At 40.4% G+C, this 14,062-nt stretch overlaps 2 protein-coding genes across 2 annotated transcripts; both read right to left on the reverse strand.

Annotated features, from left to right (window-relative positions):
* Window positions 1–2,210: 2,210 nt before the first annotated feature.
* Window positions 2,211–3,255, reverse strand: LOC126780101 (uncharacterized). The gene has a single exon (XM_050504365.1). It carries the CDS (start codon window positions 3,088–3,090, stop codon window positions 2,368–2,370), a length of 723 nt encoding a protein of 240 aa, XP_050360322.1. The 5' UTR covers window positions 3,091–3,255; the 3' UTR covers window positions 2,211–2,367.
* A 7,314-nt stretch (window positions 3,256–10,569) lies between these two features.
* LOC126779856 (uncharacterized) lies at window positions 10,570–11,400 on the reverse strand. The gene has a single exon (XM_050503974.1). It carries the CDS (start codon window positions 11,398–11,400, stop codon window positions 10,570–10,572), a length of 831 nt encoding a protein of 276 aa, XP_050359931.1.
* Window positions 11,401–14,062: the final 2,662 nt, after the last annotated feature.

Raw genomic sequence — 14,062 nt, forward strand, 5'->3', positions numbered from 1 at the left:
TCAACACAGTAACCTGTTGATTATCCATTCCTAATCTAATGTCATCAGTTATTTTGATCAGAGCCGTAGTTGTACTATGACCAGGACGAAAGCCAAATTGTAAAGGATTCAATAGGACATTTTTTGAAAGGTATTGGTTTAATTGATTGTGAATAAGGCGCTCAAGTACTTTAGACAGGAAAGGGAGAATGGATATAGGACGATAATCAGTGTAAGATGAAGGATTTGTTTTTTTGGGGAGGGGGATGACTTGTGCGTCTTTCCAGGATTCAGGGAATTCACAAAGGATAATGGATTGGTTTAAAATATGTGTGACTACAGGAATTATGATATCTAGGATTGGGAGGATCATCTTACGACTAATGCAATCCGAACCAATAGCATCAGAATTTATTGCTAAAATGTTCTTCTTAACATCACTATCAGTAAATTGACTAAAGAAAAAAGGAGAATTTTCAGGAGTTGATTTAGCAGAAATTTCTTTTAAAGTATTAGACTTCACAGCAGTGTCGAAAGTTTGAGAGGACGAAAAATGATTATTTAATTCATTTAAATTAATATTGTGAGTATTTATATTTTTAGATGATTTTCCAACTCCTAAGGACTTGAGAAATTTCCAGACTCTAGCTGACTCCTCTTCCTCAGCTATAGATTTATGGATATGGCGTCGTTGACTATCTCTACATAGCCTGTTGCAGCGATTGCGAACCTTCAGATACTTGTCGCGATTTGTGTCAGTCGGATTACACCTATACTTAGCCTTGGCAATATTCTTTCTTACTTGGAGCTTCTTTATTTCTGGGGTGAGCCAAGGTGCAGGAAGGTGTTTTAGCCGGACAGGACGAATTGGTGCATGTAAATCATACAGTTGAGTTAATAGGGAATTAAAAACTGTAACTTGCTCATTGACAATGGCAGCATCCTCAAATCCATTTCACCAAAATTACGCTGCAGAAGAATTCTCGATTTTGCTTTGGGTGGTTTGATTTTATAGGAAAGATAAAGAAGATCATGATATGAAAAAGCAAGGGCGGAGCACTGCCCATGCTTTTCAACATGATCGACGGAAGAGACCAAAAGTAAGTCGAGAAGAGAAGGGATAGAGTTAGGGAAGGAATGAGTAGCAGATAGGGGTAGGATTTGTAAATCTGCACTATTTAGTACAGATTTCAACAGACTAGAGCGATGGTCATTTTTTAAGAGACATGTATTAAAATCTCCCATAAGAATGGTATGGGCATGCAACGGTTTAAATTGCTCTAGAAGGATTTCAAATGATGAAAAGTAATCGACCGTGAGGTTAGGACTATAGTAAACACCTAATAACATCTTAATATGACCAAAGATAACCTCAATAAAAAGGTGTTCAGCCCCTTCAACGGACAGAGGTGTCGATTGACTTATAATTGAAAATGGAATGTGAGAACGGAGATAGATCGCCACTCCACCACCTGCCCGACCTACACGGTCGTTACGGATCAAATGAAATCCAGGAAGAGAGTAGGAAGTAGAAGGTAAGCAGGGTTTAAGCCAGGACTCAGATACGAGGATAGCATGTATTTTATTGCAATCGAATGATGATAACATATCAGGATAATGTGCAGGAATACTCTGAGCATTAATATGGATAACATTAAAATATTTTAGACAGTCTGAGAATAAAGAATTTATAGTTTCACCGAGCGAAGGGATACTATGAAAGCTGTCATTACTGCTCAATCCATCAGAAGAAAAAGAAAGAAAAGTTTCGTCCAAATCGTCATTGTTTCTAGACATTTTTAAATTAAATATTCAGCAAATAAAATAAGTAAAAATATAAAGATAAATATATAAAATATATATGTAAAATAATAATAATATATATTAGTTCTATAATTACAAAGTAAAAATAGGTAAATGAATAATTATACGTTAATTAATCTCATATGAACACTCACCCGCCAATTGCCTAGGAATAATCACTTAAACACAAACATAACAAAATAGAAACAATAATAACATTAAAAACTAACATTAACAAAAAAAAAATCAGATATTTATCAGGCTGCCATAACAACAATTTTTACTAAAAAGGAATATTATTATATTATATCTATATTTATCTATTATCTATCTATATCGAATATGAAAATGAAGTAGAGACGATCTTTATAAATGTCTAGTATAGAACTAAAAAACTAACCATCCAAAGCAAGAAAACTTGGCGCCTGATTGACAAACGTCAGAATGACGTTAACTTTTAACTAAATAGATTCGTAAATAGTTTTACACAACACAAAAATTAAATCGAAAGCAGGTAGACAGAGAAATAATTTTAAAATTATAGAAAAACAAACAATAATAAGAAGAAAGATAAATATAAAATAACTATTTCTTAACTACGCGCTTTGACCTCTGCAATACAACTTTATCGCTAGTGTTTGCGATGGGAATTTTTTGGACTGGGGACTTACAAGTTGAAATCGAGTCAAGATCAGATAAACATTCGGCACGATGTCTAGATCCATCTGGGGCGATAATGTATATCAAACCGTCTCGTGTCCAACACTTGTTGATGCCGAACCGCTTCCTGGCCTCCAAAAACACATTGTGTCGGCTTTTCGTCAGGAACTCTGACTCTGTGACACCGGTGCCCTTCAACTTCGTTTTGGCGAACCAGACCTTATCCCTAATAGCAGTCTCGGTAAATTTGACCACTATAGGTCTGGGCTTGCTGTCCAAAGGTCTTCCCAAGCGATGACAAGATTTGATACTGCTGGTAGAAAAATTTGGCAAGTCCAAGTGCTCCGCAACAAGGCTGGTAACGCGAGCAGTGGCATCCTCGGATCTCTCTTCGCTAACACCATGGAAAAGAAGCACTTTTCGATGTCTCTGCATTTCAGTCCGATCCATTTCCCTGGCGAGAAACTCAATTTGTCGCTGAAGTCCACTTAGTGCAGTGAGAACAAAAGACTTAAAAGAATTGAACTCCGATGAAAGAGAAGGCACAGTCGCAGGTGTTGTTGTCCTCTGTAAGTCTTGCTGGAATTCATTCATACGGCTGTTGAATAAGTCGGTCATTGCAGCCAGAGACTCCTTGATAGATTCCATTGTTGTTGTGTAGTTTTAAAGTGACAAATAGTTCAAGTGATAAGTAATTTTAAAGAGGATTCACTATCTGGTGGGTAGAGTAGGTCACATACACATAATATATTATAAATTAACTTGTTTTAAATAAATATTTATACTATAAAAATAAAAAAATCTTTAAGAGCTTTTAAAAGTGGTGTTGCTTGTTTTTTTACTCCTGCTATTTCAAAAAATATATACTGCAGTTTTAGAAAAATATAAATTCGAAACTTTTTTCTTTCAAAATGTTTGGTAATAGTCTGTAGAAAAACGTTTTTAGTTTTGTATCTATTCACTCCTGCGATTTTATTTTTTACGGTACGTTAAAAACACCAACCTTAATTAGTAAACGTAGCCTCGTCCGTAAACAATATGTTTTTGTTAGTGTTTTGCAAAAACCACCGATAAAAATTTATTCGTGGCTCGTAATCGTTGGCACTGAGTTTTTGAACATATCGAAAATGATACGTGTGGAATCTATTTCACAAAAAAGGGCTACCCTTCTTTGTGAAGTAGATCCATCGGCTGTAACAACGAAGTGGTGTTTGGAGGCAGGAACAAAACTTTGAATTGAGGATCGATATCGGCAATACGCACAGGATGGCCGGGAGCATTGTCCAAAATAAGTAAAACTTTATAAGCCAAATTATTGTTTAAACAGTACTGTTTCATTTTAGGTATAAAATGCTTAGTAAACCATTCTTCAAAAAGTATTGATGTAACCCATGCTTTTGGATTAGCCTTCCTTATATAACTGGAAGAGTACTCTTGACGTAATTTTTAAGAGCTCGAGGATTTTTAGACCTATAAACCAAAAGGGGTTTCAATTTAAGATCACCTTCAACATTCGAACCCAATAACAACGTCAAACGATCTTTAGCTGCTTTAAACCCAGGCATAACTTTTTCTTCCTGCGATATAAAAGTACGAGAAGGCATTTTTTTCCAAAATGTTTAGGCGAATAGTATCCACTTTCGATAATTTCCTTTAATGTGTCAGGAAAACTCTGAGCAGCCACATGATTGGCACTAGCAGCTTCTCCTTGCACTCGAATGTTATGTAACGAATATCTCGTTTTAAAGCGCATGAACCACCTGGGACTGGCAGAAAAACATTTTGTTTCTTCACTATTATTCTCGCCACGTTTATTTTGCAGTGTGTTGATGATACTCAGTGCCTTATTTTGTATAATAGCCAAACTTAGAGGAACCCGTCGCTGAGTTTGATCTTGAATCCAAGTGTACAAGAGTTTTTCCATTTCATAATTAAAGCATTCCTTTTTTATATAATAGTGCTGTTTGAAGAGACGGAAGGTAGAGCTGTTAAGAGTTTTTATTTATCTTTCAATATTGTTTGTACCGTCGTGCGTGATAAATTAAGTTCTCGTCCAATAGATGAAGTCGAACAACCGCGACCTTTGAGTTTTAAAATCTTAGATTTAACCTCCATTGTAATTGTCTTTCTTACTCGCTTCTTCACTTTACTATTACTGTCTTGTTTAGGTGGCATAGTTTAAAATTCACTTAAATAAATATGTAAAAACAAAAACAGTCAAAGATGCAAAAAAAAACTAATGTATTACGTCTTGATTGTCCGTTGTTCCTGAAGTAATTAAACAAAATCAGCAACATGTGCGGGGTAATTCCCGCACGCCGACACCGCGCACCGCCGGTCCCACGGTCATTGACATCGCGACAAGTGAATTCTCCTATGCCGGAAATCGAAACAAATGGCGTATGCTTGAGGAATAGTGTCAACACATTGTTCGACGTAACTTGAAACGACGGAAATCGTAACGACGTAAGTCGAGGACTGCCTGTACAAATAAAACGTATTCATATCATAGTTTTCAAAATTGAATGGGTTCTTTGAGGCTACCATTGAATGCAGTATTATTCACAAAGCCATTTTAGCAAGTGTTTTTCCTTGAAATGGAATGGAAATTCAACAACTCCAACAGATCATTCACCCTCCAGTGTCATGGGTTTGGGTAGTTTTGTTGAAAAAATTGTTGTTTTGTTGATAGGAAAATATTTCATTGAAATATTGCTAGGTAAAGTTAAATAAAAACTTTCTTTATTATTCATATTTCTCTTTAATTAGAAGCTATTCATATCCAACTATTAAATTTATTCGGGTAACCTTTCCACTTCACTAGCACTTCTTGTCTGACGCCGCAATAGCGGGTCTGAATAATTTTATCTATCTTAAACTCGATGGTGGGGTCATAAACTACCATTTGTAGCTCTCGTTCATAAAAGGTCCCACCTACCTGTTCCCCTTCTAAATCTATTATAGTTATGGGGGTGAGTGCGTGAAGTAATTGTTATGTCTAGGTGTGCGAGGGGTAGCAGATGGTCGTATCAAGCTTTGGTATTGTGACAGAATAGTATGATACCGAGATTCACCAGTTAAGATCTTCATAGAGAAGTATCACAAGCATTTTTACATTTATATAGCACAGCAATGAAAGAAAGTGAAGTAATATTATCTACTAGGCGTTTATTTCTTACATCTACAGATAAATAGTAGGGTGCAGTTGCAAAATAACGTCCCCTTTTTGTGAAACACAATATTTTTAAATAATGTAACAAGTGAAGTATTAAATAAGACATCAGAGTTAAATTGAAACATTTCTTTATTATTTTGAACAGTCAAAAACTTCTTAATTCTGTTACTTTTTCTACAAAAATTGCTTTAACAAAAACTAGAAATTCAAAAAAATATTTAATTTTTTAGGCGCCTAATTACGTCCCGGGGAAGATATTGAGATCACAATAATAAGTACGTAAACTTAAATTTTATCTTTAAAAGTAATTATTATTAATCGTAATTATTATATCTAATCAGACTTATTAATCATTGGTATAGTTTAAGTAATTTTAATTCTCCAAACAGATTGCACAAGTAAAATTCAGGAATAAATTTTACTTTTTTTAGGATTTTCAACACAATCCTCATGCATCCATAGGAAACATTTTGCACATCTTATTCATTTCTCTCCCTTTGTATTTTGAGAAAACCTTTTCTGACATACTGGGCACTTAGCGTCATCGTTGTCACTATTTTCTTCGTCTGTAGAAACTGAAATTTGGTCTTCTTCAGACGTGTCCTCGCCAGAAGATTGATTCTTACGTTAAATTCAGTGAGTTTTCGTTACAAAAGTTACACAAATTATATAGATCATTTTGCAAAAGACTGCACTGTCTTTGCAACTTTAAAAAATTTCATATCATCGGCATACTACAGTATAGATGTATGATCAAAAATTTTATGAATATCATTTAAAAATATTAAATAATAACGGACCGAGGTGAGAGCGAATTGTTGTTCCTTTGTTTGTAGCCAGCTTTGTTCTTATCCGAGAAAACTTTCCTATTAACTATATTTGTCTCTTACTTAAAAAGTTGTTCTTTTCCATTCTTAGGGCTTGTAGAGGATTCTTTTTCTTTTTACTATTTTTTATGACTGAAATATATTCATCTACTGTATAAATTGTTTCGTGTAATTTAAATCGTGTCTCAATTTTGGAAAAATCTGTTTCATTAGGCAAAAATGTGTGACCGGATTCAAGATATTTGAGTGTGATTGTATTTAATGTTTTGTGTGAATTTAATAATGCTTATAGCAAAAGTACAATTTTTATATTACGATTTTTTTATATTTTATTAAACACGATCCCACTTCTTGGGCACCTTGACCTGCTTCTCCTTCTAGCCATATATAGCAGTGACCATTGTTATCGGAGCCTGAATAAAAGCCGCAGTTATACAGCCATATATGCTGTTTTTGAAAAAAAATATGCTCGTAGGGATTCGCGTTAGTGGAAGCGGTTGTAGTGTTATGTACAACTAAGAAGGAGTGTTGAGCGAGTAAAAGTTGAAGAGAAAGAGTTTATAGATAGAAAGGACAGTTTATTGAAAGTCACAAGCACACACACACTAAAAGTCAGAAGAAGAAGAATAAGTTTAGAAGAGGCACAGAATTACACAGAGACAGTTACAAATTATAAATTATAAAAATAGGACGCGGCGGATACAATTTACTTAGAATTTCGAATTGAGTTAATAGCGTGTAAGCGTACAGCTGACTGACTCGATCGGCCGGTGCATCGTCCATCCGCGCGGCGCAAGCGCCGCCCCTCTGTGACGTAGTCGTTCGAGACAATGGGACCGGGCAGCGGCCGATCTATTTATTAACTACTAATAATTATGTTTGCGTGTCCGCTTTACATACAAATAAATATGTGTATTATTTTACAATATATTTTTTATATTTATTTATTTTTATATTTATGAAAATATATAATTATGCTACATCACCCCCCTTCAGAGACCGGGTTACGGGCGATAATAGTCGGGAAATTTTACAATGCGGCCCGAGTGTGTTCTTAATATTATCACCGGCAAAAGATAACCTCTGATGTTTCTCTCGTGTGTTGTGATGATGAGTGTGAATGGTGTGTGAGAGTGTAGGATGGTAGTGTGTTTGTTGGATCACTAAGTATATAGGCCGGTTTTAAGCGATCTATCGATACTGTAACCTGTTTACCATTTACCATGATTTTGTACACCTTGTCGCTACGTGAAATAACTAAGTGAGGTCCGGAGTATGCTGGTGTTAGGGATCGTTTAGTGGTGTCGTCTCTGAGAAAAACGTGAGATGATGTGGGTAAGTCCTTATAAATGAAACTTTTGACCTTACCACTGTGGTGTGAGCTTGGCGATGGATGCAAGTTCCGCACAAAACTACGCAACCAAGACAGGTAGTCCGTCATGTCTGCCGTTTCTTCGCTATGAGGATCGAGAAAGTCGCCAGGTAGTAGTCGCAGAGGTTGGCCGTAAACAAGTTCAGCCGGTGAGGCTTGTATGTCTTCCTTGTATGCGCTGCGAATTCCCAGTAAGACAAGAGGAAGGGACTCAACCCAAGGTCCATTACCGTGGCAGGTTATTGCAGCCTTGAGCTGCCGGTGAAACCTCTCCACGAGTCCGTTGCACGCTGGGTGATAAGTCGTGGTTCTCCGATGCTGAAAACCAGCGCAGACAGACAAATTTTTAAATAGGGCTGATTCGAATTGTCTGCCCCTATCGGTAACTATATCTGTGGGACAACCAAATCGAGATATCCATCCGCTTAATAAGGCCTTTGCCACAGTTTCTGCGGTTATTTCCATTAGAGGGATTGCCTCAGGCCATCGCGTAAAGCGGTCTACGGCCGTAAGGCAGTATCGGTACCCGTGACATAACGGCAAGGGTCCTATCAAATCGATGTGGACAAACGCGAATCTCAATTGTGGCAGTTTAAAATTTCCCACTGGAGCAAAGACATGCCTGGTCACCTTACTGCGTTGGCAAGCGAGGCAATTGCGTACCCAGCTCCGGCAGTCTTTCCTTACTCCAGGCCACACGTAGCGTTCTGAGACCAACTTGGCAGTAGCATTGGCACCAGGATGACTCAAGCAGTGTAGACTTTCGTATACCTGCCTGCGTAAGTCTCTGGGAACAAAAGGTCTCGGGGTGGTGCTACTGACATCGCAGTACAGCTTATCCCGAGATCCAGGAATTTTTATTTGCTGGAGTTGCAGAGATGTGTTGCCTTTTAACAGCTCTGATAACTCAGTATCAGAACTTTGAGCTAAAGCTATTCTCTCAGGGTCAACAGGTTGGGTGATTTCCTCAATACGCGACAAAGTATCTGCCACCACGTTGTTTTTACCAGATATATGTCTGATATCGGTGGTAAATTGAGCTATCAGATCGAGGTGGCGAAACTGCCTAGGAGAACAATTGTTCTTACGATTATGAAAAGCGAAGGTGAGAGGTTTGTGGTCTGTGTAGACTACGAAGTCGCGAGCTTCTAACATGTGCCTGAAATATTTGATGCTCTCGTAGATGGCAAGCAGTTCACGATCGTAAGGCGAATACTTGATCTGAGCTGGGCTTAACTTACGAGAGTAGAATGCAAGAGGCTGCCATGCCCCCTCCTTCAGCTGCTGAACGACCGCGCCAACAGCTCTATCCGATGCATCAGTGACCAGGGCCAGCTTTGCGTCGCAGTCTGGATGTGCTAACATGGCGGCTTGACAAAGGCTGTTTTTGCAGCTTTCAAAAGCCTCAACTTCCCGTGCTGTCAAGTTGACTGGACTGGAACCCTTGACAGAACCAGATAGTAGTTCGTTTAAAGGTGCCTGGTAAGTCGCTGCGCCGGGAATAAACCTACGGTAAAAATTCACCATGCCTAAGAAACGACGTAATTGTCTTACCGTCGTTGGAATGGGAAATTCCTTAATGGCATCTACCTTAGACGGCAGTGGTGTTGTTCCCTGGGCTGTGATGCGATGACCTAAGAACGTGACCTCCGATACACCGAAGATACACTTAGAGCTGTTTAGAACCATACCGTATTCTCGGAGTCTGGTGAAGAGCTGGTGGAGGTGCATCTCGTGGGTCTGTTGGTCTTTTGAAAATACGAGGAAATCGTCCAGGAAAGCATATGTGAAGTCAAGACCTCTGAGCATTTCGTCGACGAAACGCTGAAACGTCTGTCCGGCGTTACGAAGTCCAAACGTCATGTATGGAAATTCATAAAGTCCGAACGGCGTTGTAATAGCGGTCTTCGGAATATCCTCTGGATTCACCCTGATTTGGTTGTACGCCTTTTCCAGATCTATTGTGGAGAATACAGTACAGCCGGAGAGGCTGTGAGTGAAGTCCTGTATGTGACGGATGGGATACCTGTCTGGAATCGTGCGAGCGTTGAGCATCCTATAGTCGCCACAAGGTCGCCAGCCGTCATTTTTCTTTGGCGCTAGGTGTAAAGGCGATGCCCATGGTGATTCGGAAGGACGACAGATACCACTTTGCAGCATGGTTTCAAATTCAGCCTTCGCAATTTTAAGCTTGTCTGGTGCTAGCCGGCGAGGTGTACAAAATACTGGTGGTCCAGGTGTTGTTTTAATGAAGTGCATCGTATTGTGTGAGTGTGTACGGTGTATGCCAGGTGGGCGAGTAATGTCGGGGTACTGTCGTAGTATGTCGTGGTATGCAGAATTACCAGAGATTACCTTTACCGATGATATTACGTCTGCTGAATGGGCAGACGAAGCCGGGGACGTAAGCGTAGTTGTGTTGTCGATAAGACGCTGGTTTCTGCAATCAACAATTAAATTGTAATAAGACAAAAAATCCACGCCTATTATCGCCTTCGTAACGTCCGCAATAATAAATCTCCAAGTAAAGTCACGACGTAACCCTAAGTTTAAATTTAAATTAATAAAACCGTAAGTATAAATTTGTGTACCGTTTGCCGCACTTAACTCGAACTTCGTTTTCTCACGTCGTCCTGATAAGGCTGATCGGGGGAAAACGCATAGATCGCTGCCGGTGTCCACTAAAAATTGGTTTTTGGTTCTGCGATCGGTCACGAATAAGCGGCCGGTACTCGGGCAATCACTGGCCGCCATTACTGATCGCCCTTTGCGTTTCCCGACGCTCGGTAGTCAAATGGCGGTATACACTTTTTAGCACGTTCGCCGAAATGTTGATGGTACCAGCAGTGTGATGAAGATTTTGATCGCGTAGAACTCGAGCGATGACGACTGCGGTTCTGGTATCTAGACCGTCCGCGCTCTCTCGACATCCTTTCTATTTTTTCGATTAAACTAGCGACTTGTTTAGCCAGGGCTGCAATTTCGGTATTTTCACTGCTATTACTCGTGACGGCTGATGTTGACGCCATTTGAGGTCCGACCACGTCGCTAATTCGGTCAGCTAATTCCGCCAGATCGTCCATCGTGCTTTTCGATTGCGAAGCAATAATTGCTTGCATATTATGAGGGAGTCGACTTGCCCATATAGTGCGCAGGAAGTCTTCTGGTACTCCAGGTCCAGCTAAGTTCGTAAGATGCCTGTAGAACTGTGAAGGTTTCCTGTCTCCTAATTCCTCGTGCATGAGGAGCTGCTTTAATTTCTTCTCCTTGGAAGCAGATAATCTTTTTATCAACTCGCTTTTTAGCCTTTCATATTTATTAGTAGTTGGGGGGTAGGTGATTATGTCCTCCACCTCGCAAGCATATTGAGGGTCCAAATTCCCCGTTACATAATAAAACTTGGTCTCGTCAGTTTTTATATTTGACAGAGCAAACTGTGCTTCCATCTGGGAGAACCAAAGAGCTGGTTTCTCGGCGTAAAATGGTGGGATTCTTACACCAACCCGAAATGATTCATACGTGGTCTCACCCGCATGTTCCGGAACGTTCGGTGCCATTTCGATGCGTGCTTTAGGCTCGCTCATCTTGCTTGTGTTCTTCGGGGTCACCAGTTGTAGTGGTACGTACAATTAAGAAGGAGTGTTGAGCGAGTAAAAGTTGAAGAGAAAGAGTTTATAGATAGAAAGGACAGTTTATTGAAAGTCACAAGCACACACACACTAAAAGTCAGAAGAAGAAGAATAAGTTTAGAAGAGGCACAGAATTACACAGAGACAGTTACAAATTATAAATTATAAAAATAGGACGCGGCGGATACAATTTACTTAGAATTTCGAATTGAGTTAATAGCGTGTAAGCGTACAGCTGACTGACTCGATCGGCCGGTGCATCGTCCATCCGCGCGGCGCAAGCGCCGCCCCTCTGTGACGTAGTCGTTCGAGACAATGGGACCGGGCAGCGGCCGATCTATTTATTAACTACTAATAATTATGTTTGCGTGTCCGCTTTACATACAAATAAATATGTGTATTATTTTACAATATATTTTTTATATTTATTTATTTTTATATTTATGAAAATATATAATTATGCTACATCACCCCCCTTCAGAGACCGGGTTACGGGCGATAATAGTCGGGAAATTTTACAATGCGGCCCGAGTGTGTTCTTAATATTATCACCGGCAAAAGATAACCTCTGATGTTTCTCTCGTGTGTTGTGATGATGAGTGTGAATGGTGTGTGAGAGTGTAGGATGGTAGTGTGTTTGTTGGATCACTAAGTATATAGGCCGGTTTTAAGCGATCTATCGATACTGTAACCTGTTTACCATTTACCATGATTTTGTACACCTTGTCGCTACGTGAAATAACTAAGTGAGGTCCGGAGTATGCTGGTGTTAGGGATCGTTTAGTGGTGTCGTCTCTGAGAAAAACGTGAGATGATGTGGGTAAGTCCTTATAAATGAAACTTTTGACCTTACCACTGTGGTGTGAGCTTGGCGATGGATGCAAGTTCCGCACAAAACTACGCAACCAAGACAGGTAGTCCGTCATGTCTGCCGTTTCTTCGCTATGAGGATCGAGAAAGTCGCCAGGTAGTAGTCGCAGAGGTTGGCCGTAAACAAGTTCAGCCGGTGAGGCTTGTATGTCTTCCTTGTATGCGCTGCGAATTCCCAGTAAGACAAGAGGAAGGGACTCAACCCAAGGTCCATTACCGTGGCAGGTTATTGCAGCCTTGAGCTGCCGGTGAAACCTCTCCACGAGTCCGTTGCACGCTGGGTGATAAGTCGTGGTTCTCCGATGCTGAAAACCAGCGCAGACAGACAAATTTTTAAATAGGGCTGATTCGAATTGTCTGCCCCTATCGGTAACTATATCTGTGGGACAACCAAATCGAGATATCCATCCGCTTAATAAGGCCTTTGCCACAGTTTCTGCGGTTATTTCCATTAGAGGGATTGCCTCAGGCCATCGCGTAAAGCGGTCTACGGCCGTAAGGCAGTATCGGTACCCGTGACATAACGGCAAGGGTCCTATCAAATCGATGTGGACAAACGCGAATCTCAATTGTGGCAGTTTAAAATTTCCCACTGGAGCAAAGACATGCCTGGTCACCTTACTGCGTTGGCAAGCGAGGCAATTGCGTACCCAGCTCCGGCAGTCTTTCCTTACTCCAGGCCACACGTAGCGTTCTGAGACCAACTTGGCAGTAGCATTGGCACCAGGATGACTCAAGCAGTGTAGACTTTCGTATACCTGCCTGCGTAAGTCTCTGGGAACAAAAGGTCTCGGGGTGGTGCTACTGACATCGCAGTACAGCTTATCCCGAGATCCAGGAATTTTTATTTGCTGGAGTTGCAGAGATGTGTTGCCTTTTAACAGCTCTGATAACTCAGTATCAGAACTTTGAGCTAAAGCTATTCTCTCAGGGTCAACAGGTTGGGTGATTTCCTCAATACGCGACAAAGTATCTGCCACCACGTTGTTTTTACCAGATATATGTCTGATATCGGTGGTAAATTGAGCTATCAGATCGAGGTGGCGAAACTGCCTAGGAGAACAATTGTTCTTACGATTATGAAAAGCGAAGGTGAGAGGTTTGTGGTCTGTGTAGACTACGAAGTCGCGAGCTTCTAACATGTGCCTGAAATATTTGATGCTCTCGTAGATGGCAAGCAGTTCACGATCGTAAGGCGAATACTTGATCTGAGCTGGGCTTAACTTACGAGAGTAGAATGCAAGAGGCTGCCATGCCCCCTCCTTCAGCTGCTGAACGACCGCGCCAACAGCTCTATCCGATGCATCAGTGACCAGGGCCAGCTTTGCGTCGCAGTCTGGATGTGCTAACATGGCGGCTTGACAAAGGCTGTTTTTGCAGCTTTCAAAAGCCTCAACTTCCCGTGCTGTCAAGTTGACTGGACTGGAACCCTTGACAGAACCAGATAGTAGTTCGTTTAAAGGTGCCTGGTAAGTCGCTGCGCTGGGAATAAACCTACGGTAAAAATTCACCATGCCTAAGAAACGACGTAATTGTCTTACCGTCGTTGGAATGGGAAATTCCTTAATGGCATCTACCTTAGACGGCAGTGGTGTTGTTCCCTGGGCTGTGATGCGATGACCTAAGAACGTGACCTCCGATACACCGAAGATACACTTAGAGCTGTTTAGAACCATACCGTATTCTCGGAGTCTGGTGAAGAGCTGGTGGAGGTGCATCTCGTGGGTCTGTTGGTCTTTTGAAAATA

This window comes from Nymphalis io, chromosome 30 (genome assembly GCF_905147045.1).
Source record: "Nymphalis io chromosome 30, ilAglIoxx1.1, whole genome shotgun sequence".
Taxonomy (NCBI): domain Eukaryota; kingdom Metazoa; phylum Arthropoda; class Insecta; order Lepidoptera; family Nymphalidae; genus Nymphalis; species Nymphalis io.

What these genes read in the sequence shown, in the direction of transcription:
- LOC126779856 (XM_050503974.1), bottom strand. Translation starts at nt 11,400, where the DNA reads ATGAGCGAGCCTAAAGCACGCATCGAAATGGCACCGAACGTTCCGGAA.
- LOC126780101 (XM_050504365.1), bottom strand. Translation starts at nt 3,090, where the DNA reads ATGGAATCTATCAAGGAGTCTCTGGCTGCAATGACCGACTTATTCAAC.